The sequence below is a fragment of the Scyliorhinus canicula genome, chromosome 15, assembly GCF_902713615.1.
Source record: "Scyliorhinus canicula chromosome 15, sScyCan1.1, whole genome shotgun sequence".
NCBI lineage: Eukaryota > Metazoa > Chordata > Chondrichthyes > Carcharhiniformes > Scyliorhinidae > Scyliorhinus > Scyliorhinus canicula.
Window position 1 is genome coordinate 1002310 of NC_052160.1, and position 19259 is coordinate 1021568.

The following is a 19259-nucleotide window of genomic DNA, read 5'->3' on the forward strand; positions in this document are numbered from 1 at the left end:
TGTGGGAATATCCGCGTGTGCCGGAGTGTGTGAATATCCGCGTGTGCCGGAGTGTGGGAATATCCGCGTGTGCCGGAGTGTGGGAATATCCGCGTGTGCCGGAGTGTGTGAATATCCGCGTGTGCCGGAGTGTGGGAATATCCGGGTGTGCCGGAGTGTGGGAATATCCGGGTGTGCCGGAGTGCGGGAATATCCGGGTCGCTGGTCTGCCGGAGTGTGTGAATATCCGCGTGTGTCGGAGTGCGGGAATATCCGGTGTGCCGGAGTGTGGGAATATCTGGGTGTGCCGGAGTGCGGGAATATCCGGTGTGCCGGAGTGCGGGAATATACGGGTCGCTGGTTGCCGGAGTGTGGGAATATCTGGGTGTGCCGGAGTGTGGGAATATCCGGGTGTGCCGGAGTGTGGGAATATACGGGTCGCTGGTCTGCCGGAGTGTGGGAATATCTGGGTGTGCCGGAGTGCGGGAATATCCGGTGTGCCGGAGTGTGGGAATATACGGGTCGCTGGTCTGCCGGAGTGTGGGAATATCTGGGTGTGCCGGAGTGTGGGAATATCCGGGTGTGCCGGAGTGTGGGAATATACGGGTCGCTGGTCTGCCGGAGTGTGGGAATATCTGGGTGTGCCGGAGTGTGGGAATATCCGGGTGTGCCAGAGTGTGGGAATATCCGGGTGTGCCGGAGTGTGGGAATATCTGGGTGTGCCGGAGTGCGGGAATATCCGGTGTGCCGGAGTGTGGGAATATACGGGTAGCTTGTCTGACGGAGTGTGGGAATATCCGGGTGTGCCGGAGTGTGGAAATATCCGGGTGTGCCGGAGTGTGGGAATATCCGGGTGTGCCGGAGTGTAGGAATATCTGGGTCTCCGGTCTGCCGGAGAGCGTATAGGATAAAGCTCCAGTTCAGTTCTTTGGGAATTGTTTTCTCAAGCTGGATGTGAAGGCTGAGTGTTCCAAATTGGAAAGGGTGCAGCGCATCTCCGCTTGGAGGCAGAGGGACAGGCAACGTGACAAGCCTATAATCATCGCTTCCACAATTTTAAAGATTGCCAGTGTGTCCTGGAGATGGTGAGACCTGGTTCCATAAGGGAGCAAGAATTTCCTTTTTCCAGGACTTTTCGGCGTGACAGAGCTGAAGCATCGAGGTTTTGGCGATGTTCGAAGGCAGCTGGACTGAATTATCCTGAAACCCTGAAATGATATCCGACGACTCAGTTACGCCTTTCAATGATACAGCTGGTGCCTTAGCCTTCGTTAAGTCCATTAGGGCAGGTGGTGAACTCATATTTTACGCTCAGAAAATTTGAAGTCCGGACTTGCTCCACATCATGTTGTTATTTGTCTAATTTCATTGTCATATATTCTGTTTAATGGGAGGTATTAACATTGCAGCACTATAATGAATGTCTCTTTCTTGTCCTCGAGTTCCAGGGACTTTTATTAATTGTGGTAGCTTTGCTGATTACCCATCACCCTTTCTAATTATATCCTCTCTTTAATCATTTCAGAACAGAGCGAGAGGTGAATGGAGGGTACAGGACTTTGTGGGAGGGTTGAAAATGCCGGGGGGGTGGGGGCATTTGTCTCCCGTTCCCTTGTTGGCTTTTTCCTTCTCCTCCTTGTCGAGGAGGTTGTCTCCTGATGGAATGGCTTCCTGATCGATGCAGCGCTAACTCTGCAGCTCCTCACCTTTATTGGGGGGGGGGGGGGGGGGGGGGGGTGTCCCTTTGTAACTATCATGATTCTTTTGTATTTTTGTTACGTTAGGGTTTCTATATTAACGATGATATCCTGCGTTGGTACAGACAGGTCTTTTATCTGAGAGAAGAACATGTTCAGTACATTCTGGTGCATCTGGTGTTGCTCGAGATGGGGGGGGGGGGGGGGGGGGGGGTTGTATGGCGCATGTCCAAATATGGTGTGAAAATCCTATTGTATTCTTTTTCTGGTTGTCTATGCGATGGCAGTAACTAATTTTAAACTTTGTGCTTTGAATGTACGTCGAATTTATCATCCTATCAAAAGAGAACAGAAGGATAAAGTGGACACAGCCTTGTTACAGGAGACTCACTTGGGAAGGCGGGTTTGGGTGGGATGGGATCTTTTTATTTCCATTTTGACGAGTAGCAGGGGTGTGGCAGTTTTGGTCAACAAGAAATGGAGAATTGTGTTAATGATAAGGGAGGCAGGAGATTGTCAAGGGATTAGTACATGGAGAAACTGTCTCAACAATGGATGTATCTGGCCTGCCGAATTACCCCTGTAGCTTATCACCAAGACCTTTTCAGATTTTGTGGAGCTGACTTTGGTGAAATGAAATGAAATGAAACTCGCTTATTGTCACGAGTAGGCTTCAAATGAAGTTACTGTGAAAAGCCCCTAGTCGCCACATTCGGTGCCTGTTCGGGAAGGCTGGTGCGGGAATTGAACCGTGCTGCTGGCCTGCCTTGGTCTGCTTTCAAAGCCAGCTATTTAGCCCTGTGCGAAACCTGCCCTCCTGGGGTCAACTCTTCTATGAGTGGAGGCTATCATCAGAATCCCTTGATGGACAAGCTTCTAGTTACCAGAGATCCCCCCAGCCTGCAGGCTAAGCCGGCCTCGGTGTGAGCAAATGGGATGTATGGAGAAGATTTTTATTTTTTCCCGGCCTCTCATCAGTGTCAGACTAGAATTGACAAGTCCTCTGCCGAGGAAGATCCTACACTTTGTCCTCTTGCACTGTGGGAAGCTGTAATCTCCGACCATGCTCCTGTCGGCCTGGAATTTTTGCGTGAGGGCTTTCCCCCCCCCCCCCCCCCCCCCCCTCCTCCACCTGATCTAGGTCATGGCGGTTTGACCCTCCCTGCTGAGGGATAAATCTTTTATTACATATTTTAAGGTGTACGAGCTTTTACTCGGTAAATTCCCCTTCTGACGTCACCCCTTCAATCTTGTGGGAAACGCGCAAGGTCATTGCTAAGGATTGGTTATTTCTTACATTACTAACAGGAGAACGTTGGAGAGCCACTGCTGATTGGATGAGGTAGAGGGGAGGTACAGGAGCGCTCCCAGCAAGCAGTTGCTGAAGGAGGTTAACACAGCTAAAGTAGCTCTGCATTCCTTAATGACACAGCAGGGTGACAGAAGGAAAAAACATACGTGTTTGGGAATAAGCTGCAGAAATACTTGTCCTTTCTGACGAAGGTGACGGCAGAATTTAGAGTTATCCCTCTGTGCGCAGCTCAGGGGTAGACTGTTAATGAAAACGGAAAATATTAATGGGTCTTTCAGGGATTTTTGTTTCTTGCTGAACTATACATGTCTGATCAATCTGGATGTGCTGGTGGTCACATTGATAGGTTCTCTCCCCTCGAGCTCCCTGTGGTTTCCGAGGATCAGCTTTTGGCCTTCAGTGCACCTATCCCTAAAAAGGAAGTGGCTGCGGCCAATAAGGAGCTTCAGCCGGGGAAGGCCCCGAGGTCGGATGGTTTTGGGTGTTTACAGGAATTTAAGGATCTGTTTATGGAGCCCCTGCTGGGTGTGTCTTGTCACTCCTTTGAGCCACAAACTCTGCAGGAGATAAACGTCTCCCTGATTTTGAAGATAGGCAAGGATCTGGAACAATTTGTCTCTGACAGGTCAATCTGACTTCAGAGTGTTGATTTGAAATTGTTGTCTAAGGTATTGGTGAGGCAGTTAGAGGAAGTTTTATTCATGATTTTCCAGGAGGATCACACTGGGTGCGTAACAGGTAAGTTTTCCAGTAAAGACATTAGAAGGTTATTGAAAAAAGCTAGCGGGTAGCCAGGGAAAGGGTTGGCCCACTGAAGGATAGGCAAGGGAATGTATGTGCGGAGCCAGAGGAAATGGGCACGGTACTAAATGAATACTTTGCATCAGTATTCACCAAAGAGAAGGAATTGGTGGATGTTGAGTCTGGAGAAGGGTGTGTTGATAGCCTGGGTCACATTGAGATCCAAAAAGACAAGGTGTTGGGCGTCTTGAATAATGTTAAGGTGGATAAGTCCCCAGGGCCTGATGGGATCTACCCCAGAATACTGAAGGAGGCAAGAGAGAAAATTGCTGAGGCCTTGACAGAAATCCTTGGATCCTCACTGTTTTCAGGTGATGCCCCAGAGGACTGGAGAATAGTCAATGTTGTTCCTTTGTTTAAGAAGGGTAGCAAGGTAGTCAGCGGTAGGGAAATTACTGGAGAGAATTCTTCGAGACAGGATCTACATTTGGAAGCAAGTGGTCGTATTAGCGAGAGGCAGCATGGTTTTTTGAAGGGGTAGTTGTGTCTCACTAACTTGATAGAGTTTTTTGAGGAGGTCACAAAGATGATTTTTGCAGGCAGGACAGTCGATGCTGTCCGTATGGACTTTAGTAAGGCATTTGACAAGGTCCCTCATGGCAGACTGGTACAAAAGGTGAAGTCACACGGGATCAGGGGTGAGCTGGCAAGATGGATACAGAACTGGCTAGAAGGCAGAGTAGCAATGGAAGGGTGTGATGTACCATCAATTGTACGTGAGGCGAGTGATTTACCAAAGTCTGGCTTTAATTGACTAGAACACAGCTCTGCGATCGTCTACAATGGAAAGGACGATCGTCAGGCGTCTGACCATTTATACCTCGTTAATAGAGGCGTGGTTAACTCAGCCTCTCGGCCAATCGGTCGAGAGGCACATGACCGACCCGAGCCAATGGTAAGCTGACGTTCTGGCCCAATGGCAGACAGGTATGCAGATCATATCACCACAGGGTGCTTTTCTGATTGGAGGGCTGTGACTAGTGGTGTTCTGCAGGGATCAGTGCTGGGACCTTTGCTGTTCGTAGTATATATAAATGATTTGGAAGAAAATGTTACTGGTCTAGTACGTTTGAGGACGACACAAAGGTTGGTGGAATTGCGGATAGCGACGAGGACTGTCAGAGGATACAGCAGGATTTAGATCGTTTGGAGACTTGGGCGGAGATGGCAGATGGAGTTTAATCCGGACAAATGTGAGGGTAATGCATTTTGGAAGGTCTAATACAGGTAGGGAATATACAGTGAATGGTAGAACCCTCCAGAGTATTGAAAGTCAGAGAGATCTAGGTGTACAGGTCCACAGGTCACTGAAAAGGGCAACACAGGTGGCGAAGGTAGTCAAGAAGGCATACGGCATGCTTGCCTTCATTGGCCAGGGTATTGAGTATAAAAATTGGCAAGTCATGTTGCAGCTGTATAGAACCATAGTCAGGCCACAGTTGCAGTATAGTGTTCAATTCTGGTCGCCACACTACCAGAAGGATGTGGAGGCTTTAGAGAGGGTGCAGAAGAGATTTACCAGGATGTTGCCTGGTATGGAGGGCATTAGCTATGAGGAGAGGTTGAATAAACTCGGTTTGTTCTCACTGGAATGACGGAGGATGAGGGGCGACCTGATAGAGGTCTACAAAATTGAGGGGCACAGACAGAGTTGATAATCAGAGGCTTTTTCCCAGGGTAGAGGGGTCAATTACTAGGGGGCATAGGTTTACGGTGCAAGGGGCAAGGTTTAGAGGCGATGTACAAGGCAAGTTTATTTTACACAGAGAGCAGTGGGTGCCTGGAACTCAGTGTTGGAGGAGATGGGGAAAGCAGGGACGATAGTGACATTTAAGGGACATCTTGACAAATACATGAATAGGATGGGAATAGAGGGATACAGACCCCGGAAGTGCAGAAGATTTTAGATTAGATGGGCAGCATGGTCGACACGGGCTTGGAGGGCCGAAGGGTCTGTTCCTGTGCTGTACTTTTCTTTGTTCTTTGATGTGTTCCAGGCTTTCCAGAAACGGGCACTAGTTGGGCTGGTGAGCTCCTTCAATGCAGAGAAAGTCTTTGATTAGGTGGAGTGAAATTATCTGGTGCACCCACAGCGCAGGCTTGGTTTGGGTGAGGAATATATTAACTGGGTTCAGGTACTGTATCAAAGATCCCCGGCAGCAGTGCTCACAAATGGTTTTAGGTCCAAGAACTTTGGCTTGCAGAGGGGGACCGGACAGGGGTTCCCCTACCCTCCTTGCTGTTTGCATTGGCCATAGAGTTGTTGTCGAGGATATTAGGAGGAACCCCTTGATATTGTGGTTGGGCTGTGGGAAGAAGCAACATAAGATTACGCTTTATGTGGCTGATGTTTGTGTTGAAGACGGATGTCTCAGTTCTCACTATTAGTGATGTTGTGGGTAGATTTCGTGCTTTTTCCAGTTATAAGATTAATTTTACAAACTCGGAAGAATAGAGGCCTAGACTATTTTCTAAATGGGTAAAGGCTTCGGAAATCTGGAGCACAAAGGGACTTGGGAGTTCTCGTTCAGGATACTCTGAAGGTTAATGTGCAGGTTCAGTCGGCAGTTAGGAAGCCAAATGAAATGTTTGCATTCATGTTGAGGGGGCTAGATTACAAGACCAGGGATGTACATCTGAGGCTGCATGAGGCTCTGGTCAAAACCCATTTGGAGTATTGTCAGCAGTTTTGGGCCCCGTATCCAAAAAAGGATGTGCTGGCCTTGGAAAGGGTCCAGAGGAGGTTCACAAGAATGATCCCTGGAATGAAGAGCTTGTCGTACGAGGAACGGTTGAAGACTCTGGGTCTGTACTGGTTGGAGTTTAGAAGGATGAGGGGGGGACTTTATTGAAACTTACAGAATATGGAGAGGTCTGGATAGAGTGGACGTGGAGAGGATGTTTCCACCAGTAGGAGAGATTAGAACCCAAGGGCACAGCCTCAGGCAGAATGGAGGATCCTTTAAAAATGAATGTCCCAGGGTTTTCAGCATTTAGGAAGGACAAGTATAAAGGAAAAGGTGTTGGCGTGCCACTGCTGGTTAAAGAGGAAATTAACACAGTGGTGAGAAAGGATATTAGCTCTGACAATGTGGAATCTGTATGGGTAGAGATGAGAAATACCAAGGGACAAAAACATTAGTGGGTGTCATATATAGACCCCCAAACTGCAGTGTTGATGTTGGGAATGGCATTAAACATGAATTTAGAGATGCATGTAATAGGGAATGTCAGTGATCATGGGTGATTTGAATCTTCACATAGATTGGTAAATCAAATTAGCCACAATGCCTTAGAGGAGGAATTCCTGGAGTGTATACGGGATGGTTTTCTTGACCAATATGTGGAGGAACCAACTAGAGAGCAGGCCATCTTAGACTGGGTGCTGTGTAATGAGAAGAGAATCATTGCCAATCTGACTGTACGAGACCCCTTGGGGATGAGCGACCATAACATGATAGAATTTTTTATCAAGATGGAGAGTGGAGTAGTTGATTCGGAGACTAGGGTGCTGAATCTTCATAAAGGGAACTATGAGGCGTGAGTTGGCCTTGATAGATTGGGGAGAGTTACTTAAAGGGATGACAGTGGATAGACAATGGCAAACATTCAAGGAACGCATGCGGGAACTACAGCAACTGTTCATTCCTGTCTGGCACAAAAGCAAAGGGGGTAAGAGGGCCAATCCATGGCTTACAAAGGAAACTAGAAATAGTATCCGATACAAGGAAGAAGCATACAGATTGGCCAAGAAAAATAATAGGTCTGAGGATTGGGAGCAGTTTAGAATTCAGGAAAGAAGGACGAAGGGATTGATTAAGAAGGGGAAAGTACAGTACGAAAGGAAGCTTGCAGGGAACATAAAGACTGACACTAACAAGTTTCTATAGATACGTGAAGAGGAAAGAGATTGGCAACGAGAAATGTATGCCCCCTACAGGCAGAAACAGGGGAATGCATAATAAGGGACAAAGAAATGGCTGAGCAATTGAATACATACTTTGGTTCTGTCTTCACAAATGAGGACACAAATCAGATCCCAGAAATGTTGGAGAATGAAAGGTTTAGTGAGAGGGAAGAACTGAGGGAGATCAACATTAGTAGGGAAATGGTGCTGAGAAAATTGATGGGTTTGAAGGCAGATAAATCCCCAGGGCCTAAGAATCTGCATCCCAGAGTGCTTAAAGAGGTGGCTCTGGAAATAGTGGATGCATTGGTGGTCATCTTCCCGGATTCTGAGGAGATCGTGGATAGCACGTTCAGTGAGTTGGTCACACCGCAGATTAGGATTGGTGACGGAGACAGGGAATGGGTGACCAAAAGGCAGAGAAAGAGCAGGAAGGCAGTGCAGGTGTCCCCTGCGGTCATCTCCCTCCGAAACAGGTATACCGTTTTGGATACTGTTGGGGGAGATGACTCACCAGGGGAAGGCAGTAGTAGCCAGGCTCATGGAACCGTGGCTAGCTCTGCTGCACAGAAGGGCTGGAAAAAGACTGGCAGGGCTATAGTCATAGGCGATTCAATTGTAAGGGGAGTAGACAGGCGTTTCTGTGGTCGAAAACGAGACTCCCGAATGGTATGTTGCCTCCCGGGTGCACGGGTCAGGGATGTCTCCGATCGGCTGTAGGACATACTGAAGGGGGAGGGTGAACAACCAGTTGTCGTGGTGCATATAGGCACCAACGATATAGGTAAAAAAAGGGATGAGGTCCTACAATCAGAATTTAGGGAGTTAGGAGATAAGTTAAAAAGTAGGACCTCAAAGGTAGTAATCTCAGGATTGCTACCAATGCCACGGGACAGTCAGAGTAGAAATTCAAGAATAGTCAGAATGAATACGTGGCTTGAGAGATGGTGCAGGAGGGAGGGGTTCTGATTTTTGGGACATTGGAACCGGTTCTGGAGGCGGTGGGACCATTACAAACCAGATGGTCTACACCTGGGCAGGACTGGAACCAATGTCCTAGGGGGTGCTTTTGCTAACACTGTTGGGGAGGTTTTAAACTAATGTGGCAGGGGGATGGGAACCAGATTAGGAAGTTAGAGGTCAGTAAAGAAGCAGCAACTAAAGCCAGTAAGGTACGAGACAATAAACTCAATGTGACTAAGGGGAAGAGTAGACAGGGAAGAGATGGTGAACGCAAAGGTGGTCTGAGGTGCATTTGTTTTAATGCGAGAAGTGTAGCAGGTAAGGCAGATAAACTTAGAGCTTGGATCAGTACCTGGGAATATGATGCTATTGGTATTACTGAGACTTGGTTGAGGGAAGGGCAGGACTGGCAACTGAATATCCCAGGGTATAGATGCTTCAGGAGGGATAGAGAGAGAGGTAGAAGGGGTGGAGGAGTTGCATTACTGGTCAGAGATGATATCACAGCTGTGATTAAGGAGGGCACGATGGAGGATTCGAGCACTGAGGCAATATGGGTGGAGCTGAGAAATAGGAATGGTGCAGTAACATTGTTGGGACTTTACTACAGGCCTCCCAAAAGCGAGCATGAAGTAGGGGTACAAATATGCAGACAGATTATAGAAAAATGTAGGAGCAATAGGGTGGTTGTGATGGGAGATTTTAACTTCCCCAACATTGAATGGGATTTGTGTAGTTTTGGAGGCGTAGATGGAGCAGAGTTTGTAAGGAGCATCCAGGAGAGTTTTTTAGAGCAGAATGTAAATAGTCCAACTCGGGAAGGGGCCATACTGGACCTGGTATTGGGGAATGATCCCGGCGAGGTGGTTGATGTTTCAGTCGGCGATTACTTTGGGAATAGCGATCACAATTCCGTATGTTTTAGAATAGTCATGGACAAGGACAAGAGGGGTCCTAAAGGAAGAGTACTAAATTGTGGAAAGGCAGAGTATAACAAAATTCGGCAGGAGCTAGGGAATGTGGATTGGGAGCAGCTGTTTAAGGATAAATCCACATTTGAAATGTGGAAGTCTTTTAAGGAAAGGTTGATTAGAGTGCAGGACAGACATGTCCCTGTGAAAATGAAAGATAGAAATGGCAAGATTAGGGAACCGTGGATGACGGGTTAAATTGTGAGACTAGCTAAGATGAAAAAGGAAGCATACATAGGATCGAGGCAACTCAAAACTGATGAAGCTTTGGAGGAATATCGGGAACGTAGGACGAATCTCAAACGCGCAATAAAGAGGGCTAAAAGGGGTCATGAAATATCTTTGGCTAACAGGGTTAAGGAAAATACCAAAGCATTTTATTCGTATGTAAGGAGCAAGAGGGTAACTAGAGAAAGGATTGACCCACTTAAAGACAAAAGAGGAAATTTATGCGTGGACTCAGAGGAAATGGGTGAGATTCTTAATGAGTACTTTGCATCGGTATTCACAAAGGAGGGACAAGACGGATGTTGAGGCTAGAGATGGATGTTTAAATACTCTCGGTCAAGTTGTCATATGGAAGGGGGAAGTTTTGGGTATTCTAAAAGACATTAAGGTGGACAAGTCCCCTGGACCGGATAGGATCTATCCCAGGTTACTGAGGGAAGCGAGGGTCGAAATAGCTGGGGCCTTAACAGATATCTTTGCAGCATCCTTGAGCACAGGTGAGATCCCGGAGGACAGGAAGGGAAAATCACGCTTGACAAATCTGCTGGAATTCTTTGAAGATGGGGCAGCATGGTAGCATTGTGGAAAGCACAATTGCTTCACAGCTCAAGGGTCCCAGGTTTGATTCCAGCTTGGGTCACTATCTGTGCGGAGTCTGCACATCCTCCCAGTGTGTGCATGGGTTTCCTCCGGGTACTCCAGTTTCCTCCCACAGTCCAAAGATGTGCAAGTTAGGTGGATTGGCCATGATAAATTGCCCTTAGTGCCCAAAATTGCCCTTAGTGTTGGGTGGGGTTACTGGGTTATGGGGATAGGGTGGAGGTGTTGATCTTGGGTAGGGTGCTCTTTCCAAGAGCCGGTGCAGACTCAATGGGCCAAATGGCCTCCTTCTGCACTGTAAATGCTATGTAACCAGTACAGCTGATAAGAGGGAGTCAGTCGATGTGGTATACTTGGACTTTCAGAAGACGTTTGACAAAGTCCCGCATAAGAGATTGTGTAAAATTAAAGCACATGGGATTGGGGGACATGTATTGAGGTGGATAGAAAACTGGCTGGCAGAGAGGAAAAGGGATTATTGGGTCCTTTTCAAATTGGCAGGCAGTAACCAGCGGGGTACCACAGGGATCGGTGCTGTGACCCCAGCTATTCACAATATATATTAATGATTTGGATGAGGGAACAAAATGTAACATCTCAAAGTTTGCAGACACCAAATTAGGTGGGAGGGTGAATTGTGACGAGGATGCAGGGATCCTACAGTTGGGCGGGTGGGCAAATCAATGGCAGATGCAGTATAATTTGGATAAGTGCGAGGTTATTCACTTTGGAAGCAAAAACAGGAAGGCAGATTACTACCTGAATGGTTGTAAATTGGGGGAGGGGAGTGTGCAGCAGGACCTGGGTGTCCTTGAGTACAATTCACTGAAGGTAAGCATGCAGGTGCAGCAGGAGGTAAAGAAGGCTAATAGTATGTTAGCCTTCATTGCAAGAGATTTTGAGTATAGAAGCAGGGATGTGTTGCTGCAATAATATTTGTAGAGCGTGGAGAATGGCCCACCAACCAGAGCGAGATCTAAACTGACGTCCGCTCTTTCTCCAATCCAGAGCAGCCTGGGCTTTCCACCAGGTCTCATGGATTTGATACTTGGAGAGATGGAGGTGTTTGGAGGATGGGAGATATGTTCAGTGATGCTTCTTGTCATTCCCTTGAGACATATTGTAAGTCTTGTTCTCCGAGTACATCAAGGCGTGCAGCTTGGGATATTATCCTATCTCACTGACACGGTCTTATCCTCTTTCTCCCATAATTGTTTTTTCTGATCGATCAAGTATTAAAGATGGAGGCACTAATTTATAAGTCTGTTATTCTAAAGTCATCCTGTCTTGTTCGTTCTTATACTAGCAACCATTTCTTGTTCTGTAAAAAACTTAAAAATCTAATGAAAATACATTTAACAAAATAGAAGCAAAAAGACATTTCTGCATAAACAATGTTTCCCAGGTACACCTACTTTTGTAGAATTACTGTTGCATTTGAAATTGAAGTTTCTGTAATAACTAGCTTGTCATCTAGGATGTGCGATGTTTTATAAATTCTCCTTGTACAATTAAAAGTTGAAATAAATCAGATAACTGAAACAAAACCATTCTGTCCCTTACCCTTGTCTATGAAGTAGTCTTTGGACTGGGGCATTCTGCCCCTGGCTTGGTTGAAGAATTCTGTAAGTAAACAGTAGGATATGTGCAATTTTATTTTGTATAACAAACAGCTTTACACGACAGATCTCTATCTGACCTTATTCAGATTCCCAGCATCCAGAGTATTTTGCTTTTATATCTGGTCTTACCTGGTTTCAGAGGAACTCTTCGGTTTCACGTTGGACTTTTGTTTACTGGTTATTCCCATTTCAGCAGCCCTTGAAAATAAAAGACAACTCTGACCAGCTTCTAAAAGGTGACAATCATTTCCTACTCCTGGGTGTTTATCTGTTTATCTAAGGGGCTGTTTAGCTCAGGGCTACATCGCTGGCTTTTAAAGCAGACCAAGCAGGCCAGCAGCACGGTTCAATTCCCGTAACAGCCTCCCCGAACAGGTGCCGGAATGTGGCGACTAGGGGCTTTTCACAGTAACTTCATTGAAGCCTACTCGTGACAATAAGCGATTTTCATTTCATTTTTTCATTATCTCCCAAACTTGACTTTGCATAAAGAGCAGAAGCTTATTTGTCACCAACCCTTATAACCTGGGTACTGGGTCTTCAGATGGAAAGAAAGTGCAAACTATATGTTTCGCTATTTAAATATCAAATATTACAACTGTTGTGTATCAGAGAATACATCCCTGCTGGTAATAATAATCATCGCTTATTGTTACAAGTAGGCTTCAATGAAGTTACTGTGAAAAGCCCCAAGTCGCCACATTCTGGTGCCTGCTCGGGGAGGCTGGTACGGGAATTGAACCCGCTCTGCTGGCCCTATTCTGCATTACATGCTAGCTATTTAGCCCACTGTGCTAAACCAGCCCCCCAGATTGTGCAGCGCCACATACTCTGCAGTGGTTAGCAGAGAGTGTTTGCACGGGCTTCAGTTAATTATATGAGCAACATCGGTAATAAAACCTCTCATAGTGTTGGTAGGAATCTGGAGCGTGGGCACAAAGAACAACAAATAAATCAGCACAAGAACAGACCCTTCGGCCCTCCAAGCCTGTGCTGACCATGCTGCCCATCTAACCTAAAACCTTCTATACTTCCGGGGCCTGTATCCCACTATTCCCATCCTATTCAAGTATGGCACCTCAATATCTTCTCTCTTTCTGCCAAATTCAAAGATATGACAAAAGAGAAAACTGGCTACAAGGATTGAGGGAAAAAACATAACGGAGCGAAAGAAAAAATCGTCGATTAAATTGGAAACGATGTCAAGACGGAGAAAGACTTTTGGGATCGGACTCCCACATACAGGTTGGGCAAAGCAAGCCGTGGATGCTGAAAGTTTAAAAAAAACAACCACAACAGTGAGTACAGAGGAACTACAGTTGGAAAAAGTGCTTGCAGTTGAAGGGGTAGATTCTGGGCTGTGCGGCCACACATGTGGTGAAGCTAAACCAGCTGTAGGAACGAGGATTCAGAGGTTGTCTAACTCTGTACAGGACATTACTCAGCAAAACGGCAAACCACAATAAAGCATAAAGGAAAACATTTCTGAGCCACAGTGTGGGTAAGGGGATCGTTTGTGCCATACACCCAAAAGAATTGGGAGGAGGGGGGGGAAAGTGGTTAAGTATAGGAGCCGGGATCTGAAACAGCAGGAAATACGGCCATGGATGCATTTGATGAAGACGGTGATGGAACATGAGGCAAGATTCCAACTTTATCTCACAGCAAATCAAAAACTGGAGAACCTAAAGATCACAACTTTTCTCAGTCGGTAGGTGGTAAAACCTTTCTGCTGCTACAAAATCTTGTTCATCCAGCGAAGCGGGAGATAAGTCCGATATCAAACTAATGAAGATTTTAGAAGGGCTTTTCTCACCTAGGCCGGTGTTAACTACAGAAGGTCCCGACTTCACTGTCGTGGTCAGGAAGAAGGTGAAAGCATTTATAATTCACAGCGACTTTAAGACAATTAGCAAAAATACTGAGTTTGGTGCAACTTTGATGATACCCTTCGTGATAGGCTGGTTTGTGGATTCCGCAGTATAAAAACTCACGAGGAAACTGTCATAACGAAGGTGAATTTATTTAATATATACAAGTTATACTTTACACTCCCAGTGCAGACCCTGTTGGGATGACAGGTCTCACAAGGCCCCTGCTTTTATCCCCTGCCTTAACCAGCCCCAGATTGTAGGTCTCCTCCCCCTACCTAGTGAGCTTGTATTGCATGGGCCTAACAGGGAAATCAATGATGGTTTCCCTGCGGTGCTCATGGGGGTTATACCCCCCCCCCCCCCCCCCCCCCCCCCGACGCCACTGACGGAGGCTTTGTGTGCTGCTCAGCCCTCGGCTGACCACCCACTTGCGGATTATACCTCCGTGTCCACATCGGAACCGAGTCGTAGTATTCTCAGTGTTGATTGTGACAACCCAGACGGCTGGGCCCACACCCCAGGTAGGTCATGTTGCGATGACAGTGGTTCTATCGTCAGTGGAAGGTCCCCACAGGCAACCTCACACCTGGTAAAGCGGGTGATGTGTTTAAGGGTCTTTCCCTGGACTCGGAGCCTAAATGAGACCGGGAAAGTCTGTTCCAGCACCACGCCTGGGAGACACAACTCGCTATGTCCAAAACATTGGGTGAGTAGTGTCTCCCTGGTGCGAACCATTCGTCCCAGCGTACCAGAACCACGGCAACTCTTCACCACTTCCTGCTCCCGCTTCCTGCTCCCGCTCAATCTCGGTCCCTAGGTTAGGAAGAGCAAAACTCACCAAGTCCTGAGCCGTCGTCCCATTAAATGTCCAGCTGGAGAAATCCCAGTGCTCACATACGGCGCTGTGCGATAATGAATACAAAAAACACCAACCGTTTATCCATAGATCCAACGACTGCTTTTTAAAGACGCACTTAAAAGTTTGGACTGCCTGCTCAGCCACTCCATTAGAAGAAGGATGATATGGCGCAGTGCGGATGTGGCAAATGCCATTTTGCCGCATAAAAACAGCAAACCCCTTGATGGTAAAAGGTGTGTTATTATCTGTCACTAGCACCTAGTGCCCATCCCTGGATTCTTGCCGACCCAATAGACGGGATGCTTTTGTCTTCCCGAATAGGCAGAACAACGGCTTGTGGTCCGTTATGATAGTGAAATGCCGTTCATACACATATTGATGTAAGTTTTAAATTGTAAAGATGACAACCAGACCTTCCTTCTCAAGTTGCGAGGACCAGCGCTCAGCATCCACCAAAGTCCTTGAGACAAATGCGATGATGTGTTCCATGCTCTTATCCCACGCATGGGCCAGCACCGCCGGAATGCTACAAGGGGAAACATCGCAAACCAAAATCAGGGACCTTTTGGGATCAGGAGTTGCTTGGAAAATCGGCGCTTCTTCACAGCCACAAATGACTTGTTTTGGAATACGCCCCAGCATCACATTCCTGGTCTTCCCGCGACAACTAATGCAACGAGACCAACAGAAAGGCCGCATTTGCAATAAATTTGCCTTAATAATGGACAAGGCCCAATAAAGACTGGAGTTCAGTGTCGTTCCGCAGGGTGGAACCCCTTTATAGCCCAGACTTCATACTCGACTGGGTAAAGCCCCTCACTATCCAGGACGTATCAGAGGTAGGTCACTGCCTTGGCAAGGAAAACTCATTTGCTTTGTTTTAGACGGACATCCACATGGGCAAAATGTCAGAGCACCTTCCGGAGATTGTCCATGTGCTCCTACTCCGTGGAGCCGGTGATAAGAACGTCATCCAGGTAAACAACCACTTTTGGCAAGCTCTGTAAGCTGTCCATGTGGAGTTTGCACATTCTCCCTGTGTCTGCGTGGGTCTCACCCCCACAACCCAAAGATGTGCAGGTTAGGTGGATTGGCCACGCTAAATTGGGAAATATTTTTTTAAAGATATGCATGGCTCATGTCTAACTTCATAAATGAAGAGCTCCCAGTCAACAGAGCATATAGATCTTTGATAGATCTTCGACCCGGGGTATCGGGAAGCGGTCCAATCGTGAAGCCATGTTTGTCGTCAGTGAAATCCCCACATGGCCAGACAGTTTTACCAGGTTTCATCGCCGGCGCTGCCAATTCCACAACCAGGTTTCATCACTGGCATCACCGGTGCTGCCAATTCCACAACCTGCACGGGTCAGATAACCCCCAGATCCTGTAAACATTGCAGTTCTGCACCCACCTTCGGAACTGGCCTGGCCCAGAGGTACCGGCAGGATTGACATAATTTTGGGCTCCAGCACCCTTAATCCTGCTCAGACCTTCCTGGAGAACCTCCAGATATTTATCCAACACATCTTAAAGAATGCCAGAGGCCATTCGAAAGATTCCCTGCCAATCAACTTTGGACCTGGACCACACACGACCACCAGCAGCAAGTCGATCGGCTGCTGTCCATACTCCACCCGCGCCACAGTGGCCCCCACAATTTTCAAAGGTTCCCTTGTACAGGTAACCAATTGAGCCTTGGTATCCCACATAGACAGCGGTTATGATTCCCGTACACAGCTGCCAAAATGTTGTCACCCTCCTCCCCCTCGGTGTCCACAAGCACAGCCCTTGTGCGGGGCGACCTCAGCTGCTTTCGTGGGCGGCGTGCTTTGTGCCATGCCAGGCAGGCCTGACCTATTAGAAAGGAGGCACGGTGGCCGGTTCTCACCGTCATCCTTGGCAAAGCATCACGCCCATCCAAGGTAGCGTCCGAAAACCAAACTACGCCATGAGCTTGCAACGTGGATCATTCCACCGACCGATATGGAATGCGAACGGAAGGCTGAACCAAGCCATGCATACCATAAACGCACACATGCGCACACGCACGCAAACGCGCAGTACTCAGCGATGCACCACAAACGAGTTTTAAAAGATTGTCACTGACTCACCATGGGAGCGTATTGCCATGTTAAACCAATATTGTTACATTATCAGACGGTTTGCGGATGTAGTGGTTCCGAAAACCATTGGTACGAGTTCATCAAAGACCCTGGAATCCGGTCAGGCGGATGATCCCAAACGCCTGGCCCCGCAAGGTGGTCAGAAGGTCAGAAGTTTAAGGGAGATGTGCGTGGAAAGTCTTTTACGCAGAGGGTTGGTGGGTGCCTGGAACGCTTTGCCAGCGGAAGGTGGTAGAGGGTGGGCCACGATAGCATCATTTAAGATGCATCTGGACAGATATACGAACGGGCGGGGACAGAGGGAAGTAGATCCTTGGAAAATAGGCAACAGGTTTAGATAAAGGATCTGGATCGGCGCAGGCTGGGAGGGCCGAAGGGCCTGTTCCTGTGCTGTAATTTTCTTTGTTCTTTGTTCTCCCCTTTGCACCAAACTCAAAGATATAAAACCAACTTTAATCAGTTACTATTATATAAACAATTACTGTCACCCAACAACAGTGGAACTTACTTAATTTGTCTTTTTCTATCTAACGATCTCTGGGTCGCAACTGAAAGGGCTCCTCTTTCTTTCGGGCACTTCCATTTCTCCTGTTGGGAAAGAGCAAAATCCAAGTGAATATCAGGAAAGCCAAAGTGGTGCAATGAATTACCTTAAAGCAACATTAATATGGTTACACTCACCGATACGTGACACTTATCACTTCTTTATTTAGAGATTATATAACATGACAATTTTTATAGAATTATCATCTCCTCAATATCATCCTAAATTTTCAGTAGATTTGAATTCAATGAAAAATTTAAGTACAATTAAAACGTGTTCCTAATTTAACGTATGGGCAAAGTTAACAATCCAAGTGCAGCAAGTTAGAAACAGAAACAAAGCGGCGGAGAGGGGGAGAGATCCACATGATGCGAGCGCAGGAGTGGCTATGTTTTTATGAACTCTGCTGTTATTCATTTTTTAATCCTTTTTGTTTTGATCCCGATGCAAAACCTATAATTATTTGATCCTGGTGCTATGTTCCTGGAAGATTCTGGCTAGACTTTGGCGAAGCGGTGCTGAGTCAAGTCAAGAGAATGCTTGTTTGATTGAGGCGGGCAGGGTGAGGCTCAATGCACAGTGGAGGCGGCACTAGTGGGTAGGCCTTCGCTTCAGCAATATCTTGGTGCAAGATGGTGGGCATCATTTGTGAGTGAAATTGTGGATGATGATCTCAGCTCCCTGGCACAGTTTATTGGTGCTCACATTGATGAAATAAGAGAAATCCTAACGAAAATGGGTAAAGTGGAGAAGAGAACACGGTCAGTCAATTGGGGAAATCTCCCAGGTGGGAGCTCAGCTTCAGTCTGTGGGAATCTTGCTGCTGGATATGTTGACCATGCTGGTCGATTGGGGGAGATGGGCCACACAGGGCGTGTTCGCGTACCCGGTCTTAAGAGGGGAGCTGGGGTTGATTCCCAGCTGAATTGGAGAACTTGCTGCCATGCTTTTTCAATCTCGGTTTGAAGGCTGGTCGTTTTGAGTTTGATGGAACATATTGTATCCGGTCTTTGAGGCGTGAGGTTGGTCAAGCATTCCGGCCATTGGTCTTACATTGTCTTGTCCTTAATGTTCGTCTGAGAAGGTTAGAGGCAGCCTGACATGATGGGTCTTTGCCACCAGCCAGGCCCCAGGTCTCTCACCACCGGGGCTTCGGTACGGCAACGTGTGAGAGGGGTAGGGGTTCCGGTGAAACTCCTGATGGATCCTGGATGTTGCTCAAGAACTTATCATGGCTTTGGCCTTTTCCAAGCTCCATGTATGGTGATATTAATCTGTAGTTCATCAACAATCCAGAACTTGTGATTTCATCGCTGATTTCAGGTGATTGCCTTTTTTCCTGACGCGGGGAGTATGAAATATGAGCAGCGGCTTCCTCGCCCGTTATCCTACTGTGGCGCAAATCAGGCTGAGTGGGAAAGAACAAGAGGGATGTGCAGTATTTACCTAGTTTTGTTTTTATATGTGTGGTGTAATCTTCGTTTGCAATGAGGAGTAAAGTGTTTTTTAGGTACTTTTCACTTTGTTTACAGAGCTGATCAGTGCCTCAGCAGGGTGGTGGGTAGGTGGTTTTGATGTAGAGGTAGTTGGTATGGCCTCATAAATCCACATTGTGGGTGATGAAAACCTCCCTTTAAAACTATTAGTGTTGTGTATTTTAGTACTTTTGTTATTTTGGGATTATGCAATCCTTACTCAGCTCCTATGAAAGTTTGGTCAGACTATATACTAGAGCAGACTGGGTTCCTTTATCTCTTCTCTTCCATGGTTAGTGCC

General features: G+C 47.0%; 1 protein-coding gene across 1 annotated transcript in view; it reads right to left on the reverse strand.

Moving 5' to 3' along the window:
* Nucleotides 1-2876: 2876 nt before the first annotated feature.
* The window catches only part of LOC119978315 (centriolar coiled-coil protein of 110 kDa-like), a 64072-nt gene continuing 47689 nt past the window's right edge, over nucleotides 2877-19259 (reverse strand). The window contains 4 exon segments of the mRNA XM_038819854.1: nucleotides 2877-3228; nucleotides 12022-12081; nucleotides 12210-12278; nucleotides 17448-17527. Of these exon segments, the coding sequence (XP_038675782.1) occupies nucleotides 2970-3228; nucleotides 12022-12081; nucleotides 12210-12278; nucleotides 17448-17527 (468 nt within the window). The 3' untranslated portion in view covers nucleotides 2877-2969.